The 19,893-nt window shown below is 42.5% G+C and overlaps 1 protein-coding gene across 1 annotated transcript in view; it reads left to right on the top strand.

The window, feature by feature from the left end:
- syt6b (synaptotagmin VIb) overlaps positions 1–19,889 on the top strand; it is a 45,638-nt gene extending 25,749 nt beyond the window's left edge. Inside the window, exons 2-7 of the mRNA XM_029775663.1 lie at positions 15,443–15,851; positions 16,528–17,104; positions 17,824–17,944; positions 18,223–18,394; positions 18,623–18,773; positions 19,101–19,889. Of these exons, the coding sequence (XP_029631523.1) occupies positions 15,443–15,851; positions 16,528–17,104; positions 17,824–17,944; positions 18,223–18,394; positions 18,623–18,773; positions 19,101–19,172 (1,502 nt within the window). The 3' untranslated portion in view covers positions 19,173–19,889. The remainder of the gene's footprint in view (positions 1–15,442; positions 15,852–16,527; positions 17,105–17,823; positions 17,945–18,222; positions 18,395–18,622; positions 18,774–19,100) is intronic.
- Positions 19,890–19,893: the final 4 nt, after the last annotated feature.

Below are 19,893 nucleotides of genomic sequence, written 5' to 3'. Positions count from 1 at the left end.
TGCATATTTGCATTCCCAGTCATGTGAAATCCATAGATTATTGCCTAGTTCATTTATTTCAATTGATTGATTTCCTTATATGAAATGTAACTATGTAAAATCGTTGGAATTGTTACATGTTACGTTTTATATTGTTGTTCAGTATATATGGTATATCATTGCTTTCATACAGTAACTCACCACTCAATATGTTATCTGTGAGTTCTGTAGCTCCTGAAAAAATTTTTAGTAGTGTTTGCAAATTGCATGAGGCGCTTTAACAGTCAGGGACAAGTCTGCCGAATCACAGTGTTTCAGGCACTTGCCCGCTGTGTCTTTAGAGGAAGATGGGTTGTATCTAGTTGGTTGGACAGAGCACTTTTCAGGTAGCATAGCATTGTTTGGGCTCTACTAATCTAGTAGTCTTTGCTTTCAAGCTTGGTAAGTGTGACAAGGCTAGCTAAGGTCAATGCTGCAGAGTCCATTCTTGGTTTTATTCACATGGTTTGATTCTCAAACACTCACGCCCTAACTGACGTCTGTGAATAACTTTCCAAAGAGTCCCCAAAGAGGACTCCTTTTGTTTCCTTTTATAACAGTCTGTGGTCAGATTTAGGGATATTTGCTCAGCCGAGCGCTCTTATTGGCTACCTCTCGACATCTTCTCTTCAGAGTGACTGTCCATCAAAACCAGCAAGCCTGGCCTTTCTCTGTCTTATCTCCTGTCCACACTCTCCTCAGTCTCCAGCCCAACAAATTCTAATCTAACCCACTTTCACACACAGAAGAAAGAGACAGGATCCTCAAAGTGCCCCCCCCCCCCCTGCTGCTGTGTGTGTGCCTCAATGATCCTGCTTGTTTATGTAGCAAAGGGATTGGAGACAATGCCGTGGGGCTCTCTGGGGTTTTCACATAATGAGCTGTATTTCAAATCAAATCAAAGTTTTTTTGTCACGTGCGCAGAATATAACAGGTGTAGACCTTACAGTGAAATGCTTACTTACGGGCTCTAACCAATAGTGCAAAAAAGGTGTTAGGTGAATAATAGCTAAGTAAAGAAATAAAACAACAGTAAAAAAGACAGGCTATACACAGTAGCGAGGCTATAAAAGTAGCGAGGCTACATACAGACACCGGTTAGTCAGGCTGATTGAGGTAGTATGTACATGTAGATATGGTTAAAGCGACTATGCATATATGATGAACAGAGAGTAGCAGTATTGTAAAAGAGGGGTTGGCGGGTGGTGGGTGGTGGGTGGTGGGACACAATGCAGATAGCCCGGTTAGCCAATGTGCGGGAGCACTGGTTGGTCGGGCCAATTGAGGTAGTATGTACATGAATGTATAGTTAAAGTGACTATGCATATATGATAAACAGAGAGTAGCAGCAGCGTAAAAAGAGGGGTTGGGGGGGGTCCGGATAGCCATTTGTCTACCTGTTCAGGAGTATTATGTCCGGATAGCCATTTGTCTACCTGTTCAGGAGTCTTATGTCCGGATAGCCATTTGTCTACCTGTTCAGGAGTATTATGTCCGGATAGCCATTTGATTACCTGTTCAGGAGTCTTATGGCTTGGGGGTAAAAACTGTTGAGAAGCCTTTTTGTCCTTGACTTGGCACTCCGGTACCGCTTGCCATGCGGTAGTAGATACTGTTCTATGACTGGGGTGGCTGGGGTCTTTGATAATTTTTAGGGCCTTCCTCTGACACCGCCTGGTGTAGAGGTCCTGGATGGCAGGCAGCTTAGCCCCAGTGATGTACGTTTGTAATAGGTTCCAGTGTGCTTTTCCTGCTCGAATCCTCCTGGCTGGCTAAGCTCTTATTTGGCTGGGAGGAGAGTTCAAGACATGGAACATATTTTGTCCCACATTATCATCCTTGGGTGGCTCAACCAATTACGGAAATGAATAGCTGAAAACCAACTCTGTAGTTGACAACTGCATTTTGGCGTGTGTGTGTTAAGCCGTTTTTATCTCAATTTCAAATCATTTCAGTGTAACATATAAGTACCTTACTGTGATTGTTTTCAAATAAAATTGTCTAAGATTTAGCAAAGAGCAATTTTCAAGCAAGAATTTTACTAGGACTTTCTGGGATTGGTCTGAGTGGTTAAGGGAAAACTGAAAACTACTGTAGCTGTTGGCAGAGGTTTGGAACTCTTATTGGTCTATTAACCAAATTACTCCATCCAATCAAAACAGGCTGAAATTTCAGACAGTCTTTTCAAACAGCTCTTACACCAAAAGGGCATTATCAACATTTGTACAATTTCACAGTATTGTTCCAACCTGATGGTGCGGAAATATACTGTGTATTAAGCACAGCAAAATCACGTTTTTGACTGCACTGGGTCTTTAATATTTCCCACACCTCTTTTTAAAATTCTATTAAAATGCAGCATTCTGAGCATTGTTATTATCTTGAGACAAATGTAAAATGAAAAGGATTGCATTGGATTGCATAAAAATATACGTTGGCACCCTCTGAATTGTAAAAACAAATCTTTCTCAAAAGTGCCCTTCTGATTTTACCATTTTGTTTATTCATACACACACACACATATATATACATATACATATATATATATACACACATATACATATATACAGCTGAAGTCGTAAGTTTACATACACTTAGGTTGGAGTCATTAAAACTCGTTTTTCAGCCACTCCACAACTTTCTTGTTAACAAACTATAGTTTTGGCAAGTCGGTTAGGACATCTACTTTGTGCATGACACAAGTAATTTTCCAACAATTGTTTACAGACAGTTTATTTCATTTATAATTCAATATATCACAATTCCAGTGGGTCAAAAGTTTACATACACTAAGTTGACTCTGCCTTTAAGCAGCTTGGAAAATTCCAGCAAATTATGTCATGGCTTTAGAAGCTTCTGATAGGCTAATTGACATCATTTTAGTCAATTGGAAGTGTACCTGTGGATGTATTTCAAGGCCTACCTTCAAACTCAGTGCCTCTTTGCTTGACATCATGGGAAAATCAAAAGAAATCAGCCAAGACCTCAGAAAAGAAATTGTAGACCTCCACAAGTCTGGTTCATCCTTGGGAGCAATTTCCAAACGCCTGAAGGTACCACGTTCATCTATACAAACAATAGTACGCAAGTATAAAAACAATGGGACCACGCAGCCGTCATACCACTCAGGAAGGACTCCTAGAGATGAACGTACTTTGGTGCGGAAAGTGCAAATCAATCCCAGAACAACAGCAAAGGACCTTGTGAAGATGCTGGAGGAAACAGGTAAAAAATGATGAGTCCTATATCGACATTACATGAAAGGCCGCTCAGCAAGGAAGAAGCCATTGCTCCAAAACCGCCATAAAAAAGCCAGACTACGGTTTGCAACTGCACATGGGGACAAGATTGTACTTTTTGGAGAAATGTCCTCTGGTCTGATGAAACAAAAATAGAACTGTTTGGCCATAATGACCATCATCATGTTTGGAGGAAAAAGGGGGAGGATTGCAAGCCGAAGAACTCCATCCCAACCGTGAAGCACGGGGGTGGCAGCATCATGTTGTGGGGGTGCTTTGCTGCAGGAGGTACTGGTGCACTTCACAAAATAGATGGCACCATGAGGCAGGAAAATGATGTGGATATATTGAAGCAACGTCTCAAGACATCAGTCAGGAAGTTAAAGCTTGGTCGCAAATGGGTCTTCCAAATGGACAATGACCCCAAGCATACTTCCAAAGTTGTGGCAAAATGGCTTAAGGACAACAAAGTCAAGGTATTGGAGTGGCCATCACAAAGTCCTGACCTCAATCCTATAGAAAATTTGTGGGCAGAACTGAAAAAGCATGTGTGAGCAAGGAGGCCTACAAACCTGACTGCGTTACACCAGTTCTGTCAGGAGGAATGGGCCAGATTTCACCCAACTTATTGTGGGAAGCTGCTAGAAGGCTATCTGAAACGTTTGACCCAAGTTAAACAATTTAAAGGCAATGCTACCAAATACTAATTGAGTATATGTAAACTTCTGACCCACTGGGAATGTGATGAAAGAAATAAAAGCTGCAATAAATCACTCTACCATTATTCTGAAATTTCACATTCTTAAAATAAAGTGGTGATCCTAACTGACCTAAGACAGGGAATTTTTACTAGGATTAAATGTCAGGAATTGTGAAGAACTGAGCTTAAATGCATTTGGCTAAGGTGTATGTAAACTTCCGACTTCAACTGTATATACACTGCTCAAAAAAATAAAGGGAACACTAAAATAACACATCCTAGAGCTGAATGAATGAAATAATCTTATTAAATACTTTTTTCTTTACATAGTTGAATGTGCTGACAACAAAATCACACAAAAATAATCAATGGAAATCCAATTTATCAACCCATGGAGGTCTGGATTTGGAGTCATAATCAAAATTAAAGTGGAAAACTACACTACAGGCTGATCCAACTTTGATGTAATGTCCTTAAAACAAGTCAAAATGAGGCTCAGTAGTGTGTGTGGCCTCCACGTGCCTATATGACCTCCCTACAACGCCTGGGCATGCTCCTGATGAGGTGGCGGATGGTCTCCTGAGGGATCTCCTCCCAGACCTGGACTAAAGCATCCGCCAACTCCTGGACAGTCTGTGGTGCAACGTGGCGTTGGTGGATGGAGCGAGACATGATGTCCCAGATGTGCTCAATTGGATTCAGGTCTGGGGAACGGGCGGCCAGTCCATAACATCAATGCCTTCCTCTTGCAGGAACTGCTGACACACTCCAGCCACATAAGGTCTAGCATTGCCTTGCATTAGGAGGAACCCAGGGCCAACCGCACCAGCATATGGTCTCACAAGGGGTCTGAGGATCTCATCTCGGTACCTAATGGCAGTCAGGCTACCTCTGGCGAGCACATGGAGGGCTGTGCAGCCCCCCAAAGAAATGCCACCCCACACCATGACTGACCCACCGCCAAACCGGTCATGCTGGAGGATGTTGCAGGCAGCAGAACATTCTCCACGGCGTCTCCAGACTCTGTCACGTCTGTCACATGTGCTCAGTGTGAACCTGCTTTCATCTGTGAAGAGCACAGGGCGCCAGTGGCGAATTTGCCAATCTTGGTGTTCTCTGGCAAATGCCAAACATCCTGCACGGTGTTGGGCTGTAAGCACAACCCCCCCCGTGGATGTGGGGCCCTCATACCCCCCTCATGGAGTCTGTTTCTGACCGTTTGAGCAGACACATGCACATTTGTGGCCTGCTGGAGGTCATTTTGCAGGGCTCTGGCAGTGCTCCTCCTGCTCCTCCTTGCACAAAGGCGGAGGTAGCGGTCCTGCTGCTGGGTTGTTGCCCTCCTATGGCCTCCTCCACGTCTCCTGATGTACTGGCCTGTCTCCTGGTAGTGCCTCCATGCTCTGGACACTACACTGACAGACACAGCAAACCTTCTTGCCACAGCTCGCATTGATGTGCCATCCTGGATGAGCTGCACTACCTGAGCCACTTGTGTGGGTTGTAGACTCCGTCTCATGCTACCACTAGAGTGAAAGCACCGTCAGCATTCAAAAGTGACCAAAACTTCAGCCAGGAAGCTTAGGTACTGAGAAGTGGTCTGTGGTCACCACCTGCAGAACCACTCCTTTATTGGGGGTGTCTTGCTAATTGCCTATAATTTCCACCTGTTGTCTATTCCATTTGCACAACAGCATGTGAAATGTATTGCCAATCAGTGTTGCTTCCTAAGTGGACAGTTTGATTTCACAGAAGTGTGATTGACTTGGAGTTACATTGTGTTGTTTAAGTGTTCCCTTTATTTTTTTGAGCAGTGTATATACACACACACACACACATATATACACATACATGTACATACATACATATATATCTCAAGGCAAGACCCAAATGCAGACCCAGGAGGCAGATGGTTGGAGTCTTACAATGTTTAATAATCCAAAGGGGTAGGCAAGAGAATGGTCGTGGACAGGCAAAAAGGTCAAAACTCAGTTAGAGTTCAGGAGATAAAGAGTGGCAGACAGGCTCGTGGTCAAGGCAGGCAGAATGGTCAGGCAGGCAGGTACGAAGTCCAGAAACAGGCAAGGGTCAAAACCAGGAGGACAAGAAAAAAGGAGAATGCAAAAAAAAGCAGATGAATAGGAAAACCGCTGGTTGACTTGGAAACATACAAGACAAACTGGCACAGAAAGACAGGAAACACAGGGATAAATACACTGGGGGAAAATAAGCGACACCTGGAGGGGGTGACGACAATCACAAGGACAGGTGAAACAGATCAGAATAATGTTATTTTTATATAATCTCTCTTATATAATGATGATACTTTTGGTTTTTGTACCAGAGGTTTCATGACGTGACTAAATCTATAGGCCGATATAACATTTCTCTCTCAGATACATAGGCCTTGGAAAACAATGAACATTTTCTACCTCATCATTTTGTAGAGTCCTCTCAAAGTTAATGAGTCATTGAAAAGGATTCATGTTCTATTGTATCATGGTTTAGTCCTTTCATTTGTGATACATTTAAAAACAACACGACATTGAAAACTGAAGAATTCACAAGCACGTACTTGTTCCTCACTTGTCTGTAACAATAAAACTTGTTATACCACGTACACATCCATTCCTGTGACTAAACGTTTAAGTGGAGCTCTTTCTCTCTCTCTCTCTCTCTCTCTTTCTCTCTCTCAATTCAATTCAATTCAATGGCATGGGAAACATATGTTAATATTGCCAAAGCAAATGAAATAGATAATAAACAAAGGTGAAATAAACAATAAAAATTAACATTAAACAATACACTCACAGAAGTTCCAAAAGAATAAAGATATTTCAAATGTCATATTATGTCTATATACAGTGTTGTAGCGATGTGCAAATAGTTAAAGTACAAAAGGGAAAGTAAATAAACATCAATATGGGTTGGATTTACAATGGTGTTTGTTCTTCACTGGTTGCCCTTTTCTTGTGGCAACAGATCACAAATCTTGCTGCTAAGATGGCACACTATGGTACTTCACCCAGTAGATATGGGAGTTTATCAAAATTGGGTTGTTTTCGAATTCTTTGTGGATCTGTGGAATCTGAGGGAAAAATGTGTCTCTATTATGGTTATACATTTGACAGGAGGTTAGGAAGTGCAGCTCAGTTTCCACCTCATTTTGTGGGCAGTGTGCACATAGCCTGTCTTCTCTTGAGAGCCAGGTCTGCCTACGGTGGCCTTTCTCAATAGCAATGCTCACTGAGTCTGTACATAGTGAAAGCTTTCCTTAAGTTTGGGTCAGTCACAGTGGTCAGGTATTCTGCCGCTGTTTACTCTCTGTTTAGGGCCAAATAGCATTGTAGTTTGCTCTGTTTTTTTGTTGTTGTTAATTCTTTCCAATGTGTCAAGTAATTCTATTTTAGTTTTCTCATGATTTGGTTGGTTCTAATTGTGTTGCTGTCCTGGGGCTCTGTGGGGTCTGTTTGTGTTTGTGAACAGAGCCCCAGGACCAGCTTGCTTAGGGGTGTCACGTCTTTCGTAGATATTTGACCAAGGCGCAGCGGGTTGAGTGCTCATATTTACTTTTATTGAACACGAACGCAAGAAACCGTACGGACGAACATGATTCAGGCTAAACACAAAGCTATGCAACTACAACTACCCACAATACCCCATACAAAACAACCCCTATACATAGGACCTTCAATCAGAGGCAACAAGCAACAGCTGCCTCCAATTGAAGGTCAAATCAATAAACTGAACATAGACGTAAACAACCTAGAACTAACATAGAATACACTAACCTAGAACTTAAACCAACACCCCTCTACAAAACACATAACCCAAACAACCCCGAAACACTCTAAACAAATACCCCTTCTACATAAACACATAATATAATAAACCCCTAAACACTGTAAACAAACACCCCCTGCCACGTCGTGACCAAACTACAATAACTAATAAGCCCTTTACTGGTCAGGACGTGACGAGGGGACTCATCTCCAGGTTCATCTCTCTGTAGGTGATGGCTTTGTTATGGAAGGTTTGGGAGTCGCTTCCTTTTAGGTGGTTGTAGAATTTAACGTCTCTTTTCTGGATTTTGATAATTAGCGGGCATCAGCCTAATTCTGCTCTGCATGCATTACTTGGTGTTTTATGTTGTACACGGAGGATATTTTTGCAGAATTCTTCATGCAGAGTCTCAATTTGGTGTTTGTCCCACTTTGTGAGTTCTTGGTTGGTGAGCGGACCCCATACCTCACAACCATAAAGGGCAATGGGTTCTATAACTGATTCAAGTATTTTTAGCCAGATCCTAATTGATATGTTGAATTTTATGTTCCTTTTGATGGCATAGAAGGCCCTTCTTGTCTTGTCTCTCAGCTCATTCACAGCTTTGTTGAAGTTACCTGTGGCGCTGATGTTTAGGGGTATGTATCGTTTTTTGTGTGCTCTATGGCAACGGTGTCAAGATGGAATTTGTATTGGTGGTCCTGGCGACTGGATGTTTTTTGGAGCGCCATTATTTTTGTCTTACGGAAATTTACTGTCACTCTCTCTCTTTCTCTTGCTCTCTCTGTATCTGTCTCTCTCGCTCTCTGCCCCTCTCTCTCTCCCAATTGCCATGATAGCTGTGGTGGGAATGGACATTGGCATAATGAATGATATCATCACTGACTTCAGGAAATAGAAAAGGGATGGGCAATTTCTTATAAAGACAATAACACTCATAATTACCCATTATACTCAATCAATTTAACCAAGATATTTGATGGATTTTGTTCACAACATGGCTATTTAAATGTTTTTCTTTTGGCAAAAGTTAAATAAAATAATAGCCCCTTTAAATAAGGGGGTTGGTGTAGGTAGGCCTATAGGAGCACCAGCACACACAGCAGGGGTTGTTGTGGTGAGTTTCCACATGGCAATCCCAGTAATTACTTGTCTGTAAATATCGTCACACTGGAGGGAGAAGTGTACCCTCCCCCATACTATACTATACACAGGGTCACCAGGGCTGCAGCCCAGGGAAAACGATGTCTGCAATTATACTGATGCCCTTCATCTAAATGTCAGTTTGTGTGGAGGCTGCGGTGAAGAGTTGGGAGGAGCTATAGGATGGAGATTGTACTATAACTGTAAAAAATATTTATTTCGTTTTTACCCTTTACTTGGGAAAATACATGGGAAAATAATGTTTCGGTGCTCTTTTATCGGGAACAATGGGGTTGGAGCAGCATTTTTTTCTCCAACACAACCACTTTAACCAGCTGGAAATTATTATTTTTTAAATTATTTTTCAGACTGGTAGCCTATTTCCTGTGTGTTGTCAGTCCTAACCATGTGACCACCATGGATGAAGGGATGATCCCAGGCCCATTATTTTTCTCTGACATCTTTTATAGTTAATAAGTGGCCCATTCCTCATGAGTGTCATCTATGTGAGTAAATCCCAGGTGTAAAGGACTGAGTGGGGAGGATGATAAAGTGGCTGAGGTGTGAGGCAACTGAGGCCTATAAACAGCCAAGGAGGCTGCTATAGTAATTGCTTAAAGATTCTCTAAGAAGAGCCATGATGAGACACGATAATTCATCCCAGTCAAGGGTGATTAGTGGGGGCTTCGCTTTTTATTGCACATCCTCCACCAAGACGTAGAGAATTAGTGTAAGAACGAATGACGAGGATCGTGTAATATATACTGTACTTGACATGTTGTGTTTGAGACTGCAGCCCTCAAAATTAGGGGGTGTGGATAGTGGTGGGGGCAGTGGGAGTGGGAGTGAAAAAGTCTATTGGACAGGTTACTATAGAGACCAGGTTGTATACGAGGGCACTTGACGAGGAGAAAAAACCCTGGGGCTTTGGTTGCTCTCTGTGTCTGCTACAAAACAAGGTTTAATCAGATTTATGGGTCCCTAAAAAAAGCTCTACAAGTCTGGTCTCACTGCAGTTTATTTCTGTGAGAGCAATGCAGCAGATACAGTAAATGCGGTTTGCAATTTCTCCCATTTTGCAGATACTAAGATCCAATTGTAGGATGATGTCATGCCTTTGTGTCCAGTCATTTTTCACAATTTACATTTGTTCCTATTTTTTTTTACAAAGAAAACATCACAAAAGATTCAACGATTTATGATGAGTAAACACTGCAAATACAGTATCATGAAAACAGTGTGCATAACACCTGACATCTATTGAATTAAGAAGACATTCTAGATTCAATTACTGTTTGAACACTGAATCAGAATACCATGTATTATCCAGGGCATGCTCTTGGCTTTGGGTCTTGCGTGGACAATTAGGCTGAGACGTTAAAGGTATGAGATGTGTTATAATTGTACAAGCTTGCATCGCTCTCACATCAATATTTAATGCGACGAAGATGTGAGTGTGTGTGCGTGTGTGCGTGTGTGTGAGGGCCTGTGAGAGCAATAAACGCACATCTCAATAAACTGCTGATCCTTGAAATTGCACAAACTCTGTATTACAGCAATAGAACACGAAACACTCAGAGGGCAAATTTTCTCAGATGGATTGTGTTTAGGGTATTGAGCACCATGTTAGACATTCGGTGGCGGGAGATACTTAGAAGCTATATCACTCATTGAAGGTACATTCATCTTTATAGTGGGTTAGTCACCCAACCGCCCACTAAAATAAGTTTTAAAGTATGCGGGGATAACCATATGTCCTAAATTCTCTCCACCACGAGGATGTGCTGACTGGAATGTTGGGGGGAAAATTGTCTCCCAAATCCCGGCCCTCATCCCAAACAGCACCCTATTCTCTATCTAGTACACTACTTTTAAAAAGGGCCCAAGAAGCGCACTATATAGAGAATAGGGTGCCACTTGGGACACAGCCCAGGTTATGTGCCACAGCAGCAGGCTCAGCATCGTCCCTTATGAAAAACAGAGCTTATTAGACCAAGATTCAGCCTTACATCATCCTTTGTGCTACTTGCTTTATCTATGCTGCAGGAAAGAGATTCAAGTGTGTGTGAGAGAGGGAAAAAAATCTTAATCTAGCTTCTGAGATTAAGGGCAAACAATAATTTGAGTTATCATTTGTTCAGCTGGGTCTATAGAAAAAGAGTCTGGTTATGAGTGGAAGCAATGCTCCCCTGTGATTCAAATGTAATTTCTGCCCCATTTAATCAGTATCTGGGTCCTCAATAACCCTTTATACTCCTGGGAATTGGTCGATATGGATAGGGCTAAATTGAAATATTTCTTATAGAAGAAATATGAGAAGCATATGCATAACCATGGTAGCAATTGAAAGGGAACAGTTTTGAGATGAAGGGATTTTATTTTATATACCGAAGGTGAGGACACAACAGTTCACCTGACATAGTACTGAATCCAAACATTACACTGTTGATTTTATGTGCATTTTACATTTACTGTACTACTTGCCAAATGTGTTGATAACTAAATCTGAAAATAAACTGGATACATTCAGTAACATGATAAGAATATTCCTGGAAATTGTGTCGTAGGTGCAACATAAGACAAAAAAAACTACAAGGGTTTGAGTGAAAGGACTAACTGGTGTCTCCAAGTGGACACATACCTCTCCAAAGTGTGCACAGTTCCTAAGTCATTTCAATGCACTTGTATGACTCAAAGATGAGTCTTAAACTATAAGGTGCTTTTTTGAGCTCTCCTAGCTGTGCCATTGAGGAACTAGAGCAAGCACACTTGTAGTTGTTTTGTTTGGAACACAACCCTGCATCCCTTCCCTCACACAATTACGGTTGTTGTTAATGCAATCCGAAAACGGTCCATTATAAATTGCAATCTGGGTTAAGTGGGTATCATTTGAAAGCATGTTATATTGCCAACATGACTAGCTAAGTTATAAAATATGATATTACAGTGTTAGGCTTTCACAATGCAATTAAGGAAACAGATTGTAATTTTGGTGTGCATAGAAAGGAGTCGTGAATGGATTCAGGTGAGTGTGCCGTGGTAAATTTTCTTCACCGTAGACAAACAACCCAGGATATGTCCTCTTGTAACTGTACATCAAACACAGGGATCATAAACGTTGACACTGTAAATTACATGAGTTTAATGATTTGGAAATGTGAAGTGCACATTTGGATTCATGGGTGTTTGACTTGTTTGTATGACATCAAAGTAGTATTTATAATCCTCTTAATTCAACTTTTTTTTTCATTTTCATTTCCATTTTTTTCCTAACTCGGTCAACAAAATATTTGAACAAGTTTCCCAATTAGCTGGAGGGATGGGGGCAACTTCTTGTCGCACGTGGTGCTCAAGTTCAGAACAACTGTCAGTCAAACCCATACAGCGCTGTGAAGCACAGAGCCTGAGGTCTGAGGTCATTTATAGCATGTTACTGTACAGACACTGCGGTCCAATTTAGGCGTTTATCAGTACCCAAATATGCCATTTTCAACCGTATATGAGTGTAAAGGGTTACCCTGGAAATGTTCTTTATAAGGTATATCAGCGATATGACGTAGATGCAGAAAGTAAACAGCATAGTGCGTACATTTTTGCAACAACTAAGAGCTCCGCTGTCACACTGTGAACAGCGTGAAGCGAACCTGTGCACATGCGCAGATGATGTGTGTGACTGTGTGAGAGCAAAGTCTTGCATCTTGCTCATCTCAACATCTGCGGTGCTGCTCGTGACAACTCATCTCGCTGAGTCTACCTTTAAAAATATAATATATTATCACCTCCGTTAGGTAACAAAAACGTTGGCCTACTATTTTATTTGCACACCAGTCTCTGTTGCTCCAGAGTAGCTATTTTCTACAGGCTTCCATTTTTAATTTTGGGAACTGTAGCTACAGCTTGTGAATTTCCCAACTTTACTAGAAACCTCATGTATAATTCATGTATTTTATCATGTTTAATTAATTAGACTGGACAACTGTATTAAGGAGATAGTAACCTACATTTTAATGCCTCCCCCCCATTCTTCAAACAATTGTTTGTGATGCTTCACTTATTAACCCTATGAGAAATGCAGATAGAGACCGAAACATTTCTTGTTAATTTTTCATCCTGGCCCCTCTACAATATGTGTCGCCCACACCCAGTGCAAGACCTATGCAAGCACATTTGTAATAATCATAGAAAAGAGAGAGCTCCGCATTTTGCATTCCAGTGATTTATAACCATCCTAGATTAGGGCCACAGACAGACAGGGGAGCAGTTATTCTACCTGTGTGGCTCTCTTGGTTTGTGGGGCTGTTTTCTTTATCTGGAATAAGACTGTAATTACATTTTGCTCATTTGCAAGTCAAACAGTGAAGTTGCACTCTACATGCATGCGCGTGTGTCTTTGTGTGTGTGTGTGTATTTATGTGTGTGGTCCCGTGTGGCTCAGTTGGTAGAGCATGGTGTTTGCAACGCCAGGGTTGTGGGTTCGATTCCCACGGGCGACCAATACGGAAAAAATATATATGTTTATGAAATGTATGCATTCACTACTGTAAGTTGCTCTGTATAGGAGGGTCTGCTAAATGACTGAAATGTAAATGTATTTTGGGTGTGTGAGAGAAAGAGAGAGAGAGAGAGAGAGATTTTATGGTTTCCATTTGGAAAACGTATTATGCAGCAGCAGCTGGCTTTTAAAAAGAAATACCTTTATTGTACCAGTAGGAGAGGAGAGGAGAAAATGAGGTTTACGGGAATCAGGGGTCATATTCCCCATGGTGCTTTTTATTTTAACATGGAACCACGCTTAAACACTCCCAGCTGACCGCCAGGCCAGACTACGTTGACTAAGCCAAGGATAAAACAAAAGAGAAAGGAGGAAGAGGAGGAGTGGAGGAAGAATGGAGTGCGGTGGAGGAGGGTTGAGAAACACCCTAACAGTATGCTCAACAGCTAAAAACAAAATAGTAGAACAAGTCCCCTGTCATTGGAACTGATAAACAGAAACTCTGACCAGGAAGTCAAAAACCTTTTTCCCCCTTCGTTCCTCCCTCCCACTCTCCTCCCACCTCTCTCCTCTCCTCTTCATCCATGCATCATGTGTAATCAAACACATGTAACTCATTACAGGATTTTATTATTCAGGGATAAAGCTGAATCGTGCCAGTCCAGAGCATGATACCTCTGGACTGGCACGATTAGTTCCATTTTAGGCTTCTTTCCTTGATGTGAGGACAGACTTGCCAAAACAAATAGCTCCTTAGACTAGGCATTGACCCACAGAATAAGCATTTGATCATTAAGATACATTTGATCTAGAGGCACATTGCTTACAGCACCCATTTACAGTGCAATAGGTTCTAAAAAGAGATCAACTCATTTGTGAATATAAGGCCCTGGTGAAGTTCTCTGTTAAACCACCAGGAGGCAGGCTGACAGACTGTGTATGAGAGACGATTATATTTAAAAAAGAAATATTTCACCTTTATTTAACCAGGTAGGCCAGTTGAGAACAAGTTCTCATTTACAACTGTGACCTTGCCAAGATACAGCATAGCAGCGAGACAAAAACAACAGCAAAGAGTTACACATAAACAAACGTACAGTCAATAACACAAAATAAAAGAAAAATTGAAATATCTATGTACAGTGTGTGGAAATGTAGGGAGGTAGGCAATAAATAGGCCATAGAGGCAAAAATAATTACAATTTAGCATTAATACTGGAGTGATAAATGTGCAGATGATGATGTGCAAGTAGAGATACTGGGGTGCGAAAGAGCAAGAGGGTAAGTAATAATATGGGGATGAGGAAGTCAGGTGTGCTATTTACAGATTGGCTGTGTACAGGTACAGTGATCGGTAAGCTGCTCTGACAACTGATGCTTAAAGTTAGAGAGTGAGATATAGGACTCCAGCTTTAGAGATTTTTGTAATTCGTTCCAGTCATTGGCAGCAGAGAACTGGAAGGAAAGGTGGCCAAAGGAAGTGTTGGCTTTGGGGATGACCAGTGCAATATACCTGCTGGAGCGCGTGCTACGGGTGGGTGTTGCTATGGTGACCAGTGAGCTGGTTGATGACTATACATCATGTACCATGCTTACCGACACCCGTCATGATTGTATTTCTCAATAATCCATTGAAATTAATCCTTTGACACGTCTTAGTTGGTGGTGGCAGCTCAGTTGCTCTCGATTTTGAGAGTTTCAAAACACTTTGCTTAGCAGTGCGATGTCTGTAAATGAAACCTTTGCCTTTATCGGATCTCACTCATGCATACTGTATATATCTGCTGTTCCATTCTAATCTACCGCCCTTCCTCTCCTCTACTCCTCGACCCGTCCCTCCATCCCTCCCCCTTCTCCATGTGCCATGCAGAATGACTGCCCCCTGCTCCAACCTCTCCAACCTTCGTGTGTACGTATGTGTGTCTTTCAGAGGGGTTGGGATAAAGTGGAAGTCACATTTTTCGTTGGATCTTGTGTACAATTGGACAATAAAGTAATGTTCTTCTTCTATCTTCTTCTTCCTCTCCCCTCCACCACCCACCCATCTCGCCATCCTTCCCCCTCCAGATCTCTCCTTCAGCCTCCTGCTCCTGGTGTTCGTGGCCTGTGGCCTGGGCCTGCTGAGCGTCATCGTCTTTGCCTCCTGGAAGCTGTGCAGGGTGCACTGGCGCACCAAGGACCTCTCCTCCAGTGCCACTGCCCTCGCCCCCCCCTCCTCTGCCTCTGACAGACCCTACGACAGAGCCTTGCCCGCACACGGCCACAGGCCTACGCTTGTATACGCACACACGCACACACACGCCATGGCGTCGGACAAGCTGAATCCTTTGGACCCGGCGAGTTTCCTAGAGGCAGCGGTGAAGATCAGCCACACGTCGCCTGACATCCCTGCCGAGGTGCAGCTGTCCATGAAGGACCACTTCCTGCGCCGCACGCGTATGTCCAGGCAGACCACCGAGCCCAACTCCTCCAATAGGTCAGGCTTCGGGAGGAAGTTGCCTTGAGACAGAGACTTAGGCTACGTCCTAAATGGCACCCTATTCCCCACATAGTGCACTCCTTTTGACCAGAGCCCTATTGGCCCCAGTCAAAAGTAGTGCATTATAGGGAATAGGGTGCCATTTGAAAGGCATCCCTGGTATCAGCTTATCAGTGCTTCCTCAAAACTGACCTTAGATCAGTTTGTAAGGGCCTCCTACAATAGGTTGCACCAGGGCTCCACTGAGCCTCAGTGTTTATGTCCAGGACATGTATTAGTATTGAGGTAATAGTATGTGATATGTCAGGAAGGGGCTATTTATAGTGTGTCATAGCGGTAAAGATCATTATGCATATCTACACCTGTAACATATTCATTTGTGACCTTTAAGATGAGATACATAGAACATCAATGAGATTGTCAATTTACTGCCCCCTATTGCCATGGAGCTCCTATTGAGCTAAATAAGAAAACTCTATATCATCTAATATCAGAGAGGAAATGCAATTCCATTTTCTCTAAATTGGAAACTGACAACAGTATTCAGCAGGGGGCATAGATTTCCCAGGCATGCCATATGGTACTGGAATTATTCCACTGCTGAAATTGTTCTACAGTGTGTAAATTGTCCAAGAAAATGATTCAACTGGCAAAAATGGCTCCTTGTCTCTAGGCACAGCTCCTTCAAGAAGCACCTCCCCCGACAAATGCACCATGTCACCAGCCTTGACCGAGGCAGCGACTTCCCCTATGCAGAGGACCAATCCACCAGCCTGGCCAGTTTGGGCCGCATCCAGCCAGAGCTCTACAAACAGAGCTCACTGGAGGCCGACGAGTCCTCCAAGAACTGCGCCGCCGCCAAGACCTGTGGTAAGATTAACTTCTCCCTCAAGTACGACTATGAGTCCGAGGCTCTCCTCGTCAACATCCTCAAGGCCTTCGACCTACCCGCCAAGGACTTATGCGGCAGCTCCGACCCCTACGTCAAAATCTACCTCCTGCCTGACCGCAAGCGCAAGTTCCAGACCCGCGTCCATCGCAAGACGCTCAATCCCATGTTTGATGAGTCCTTCCAGTTCACCGTGCCCTACGAGGAGCTGGGCAGCAGGAAGCTGCACCTGAGCGTATTTGACTTTGACCGCTTCTCCCGCCACGACATGATCGGCGAGGTCATTCTGGAGAATCTGTTTGAGGTGTCGGACCTCTCCCGCGAGATGGCCATCTGGAAGGATATTCAGTACGCCACCTCTGTAAGTCAATCGACAAATCAAATACATGTATTTTATGAAGCTCTGGCCTAGACCCCAAAGAGCAAGCAAAGCAGAAGCGAAAGCACAGTGTATGTCCAGATAGCCTTTTGGAGCTGTCATTGGATTCTTTAAAAGTTTGAATGAGCTTGCCTGTTGGAAGTGCTATATTGTCTGGTTTGCATTTTTGGGACTATTCCATTGGTTCCATTGTGCCAGGCAAGCTCTAAAGTATTTTAAAGAGATGGTCCTAATAAGCTGTAGCAAGGAATCACCTCAATGGTGCTCTGATGAGCTACTGTAATGATTTGATCCCATGTGTGAGTCACAAGCGTTCAAGAATAGGAGACCAGGCAGGGGATGTGGGGTCAATGCCCCCTTGTACTGCCTAACTTCCATCCTCATTCACATTGTAGACTAAATGGGAATTAGGTTGTACATTTGCTACAGTATAGTACTACAAAGGTATAGTTCAGCAATTTAACATATTTAGATATTTGTTTCCTTACCTTGAATGCAGTCTATGGATAACGAGTGACACCAATCAACACTTTGGTTTTGTACAGAGAATGCTTTCAAGGTAATGAAACAAATATCTAAATATGTAAAATCATTCAACTATCCCTTTAACAATATTAGTGGCATTGTAATGTGTGATAACTGATAACACCCTCTCTGTTTCCTTCTGTTCTGATGTGTTTTGTCTGTGGCCCTGAACACAGGAGAGTGTAGACCTGGGGGAGATCATGTTCTCTCTCTGTTACCTGCCGACCGCAGGCCGACTCACCATGACCGTCATCAAGTGCAGGAACCTCAAGGCCATGGACATCACAGGATACTCAGGTACAGTTCAGTCAATGGGTTCACGTTTAAAGGTTTTGTGCTCGTTTCACCTTAAACGCTGTTGCCTACTCTTCCAGCCATTGACCAGGCTATACCTCTGGTAAAAGATTTACAAGAAAAAAAATGTCATCTGGTTTGGTAATGCATTTTGCGAAAGCCGGACTTAGCTAAGTGACATATTACATAATGTACAGTCAAATCAGCTCGATCCATTAAGTAGCTAAGCACTTTGTCATTTTTAAATAAATCAAATACTATTTTATCTTGTTTATTGGCAGACCCATATGTCAAGGTCTCCCTGGAGTGTGACGGACGGCGCTTGAAAAAGAAGAAAACCACCATCAAGAGGAACACTTTGAACCCCACCTATAACGAAGCTATAATCTTCGACATCCCCCCTGAGAACATGGACCAAGTCAGCCTGCACATATCCGTCATGGACTATGACTTGTATGCTATACTCAATATCATTTGTGATGCAATGCATGGCAATATTATCAAGAATAATTTCTAAGTTCTTGTTACTGATATGTTTGTTCATGCTACAACCATCCACTAACTCTGAGAGTCCTACTAATACTGTCAGTTCTGCTAATTGTAGAAGCGAAAATGTGAATTTACATTACACCAGATGTGGCTGAAGAGTTAATGGGTGCATTTTGCTTTTTTTCTCCTTAGGGTGGGACACAATGAGATCATAGGTGTAAACAGAGTGGGCAGTCATGCAGAGGGACTGGGCAGAGACCACTGGAACGAGATGTTGGCCTATCCACGCAAGCCCATCGCTCACTGGCACTCTCTACTGGAGGCAAGCAAGTCTCAGAAAGAGGTATTATTACTCACAAAGACACAAAGAAAAACACCGTGCTGTCTTTCAATTCTGTGTGTTTCGCTGATAGCTGCTTTATTGAGGAAAGTTTTACTTGCAATGACTGAGATATGGTTGATGTGGTTTTCTTGCCTACCTTTGTTGAATGCATTGACTGTAAGTCATTCTGGCTAAGAGCATATGCTAAATGACCAAAATATAAATGTATGTACCCCCTTTTATCTATGTAGGATTTCTGATGGTAGGTACACTCCTAACAGCGACAGCAATGTTCATGCTGGTGCACTTCGGAATGACTAATCTTTCCACGTGAAATGTCTCCTACAGTGGAAAACCCGCACTGCAAGTTTTGACAGCCAAGGCTCTTGCCCTTCTCCAAGACTCCTGTCTAGTCCATGAGGGAGGAGCTAGAGTTTATACTCCACGACTCTACAAAGCCTGCCCTGTAGCAAGGCCTGAAATATGGAGTGTCCCAGGCCCAGACCCACATATGGTGTGCCTCAGAATAAATAAAGTGCAGTAAATTGCTCTGGAATGACATTATCTCGCCATCACACACCCACACACATACAAACACATTTCTCTTGTGCCCTCTTTGACAGCCACTTTGTCATGGTATGTATAGCCTAGTGTATACTGGGTCTGGTGGGATCATTGTTATTGCAACAATAGTTTTGCAGTTGAGCTCAGCCTGGTTTGGTTATACACCTGAGGTTAACATCTTTGTATATGTATATATGTAATGCCCTTTGATACTGACATCAATAATAGCACTGTATTTAGAATCACATATTTATGATATTATCAACATGACTATGCCCCTGAATTTACTTTTCTGTTTCAATTGTTAACTGTGAAGTGTTTGCCAATAGTCTCTTGTTCAGGCAATGTCATGTACTTTGTTGAGGGTGTTGGCTTGACCTTTGACCCCTTTGCCTCATTAGCCTTGTGATAAGTGCTTGAAACAATGACTCTCCTCTGTTTTTTCAAGCAATTTAGAGTATCTTTCCACTTTTGTATTGAAAATGTGTATTTGTAACATAACTGTTTCCAGGCGTCCCTTGTATTTTAAAGAAGTGATAATAAAGTTGTCGATTCTGGTTCTAACATTCCAAATTGA

The sequence above is a fragment of the Salmo trutta genome, chromosome 14, assembly GCF_901001165.1.
Source record: "Salmo trutta chromosome 14, fSalTru1.1, whole genome shotgun sequence".
NCBI lineage: Eukaryota > Metazoa > Chordata > Actinopteri > Salmoniformes > Salmonidae > Salmo > Salmo trutta.
Note: the sequence above shows the minus strand (reverse complement) of the source record. Positions and strands in the feature narration are given on the sequence as shown.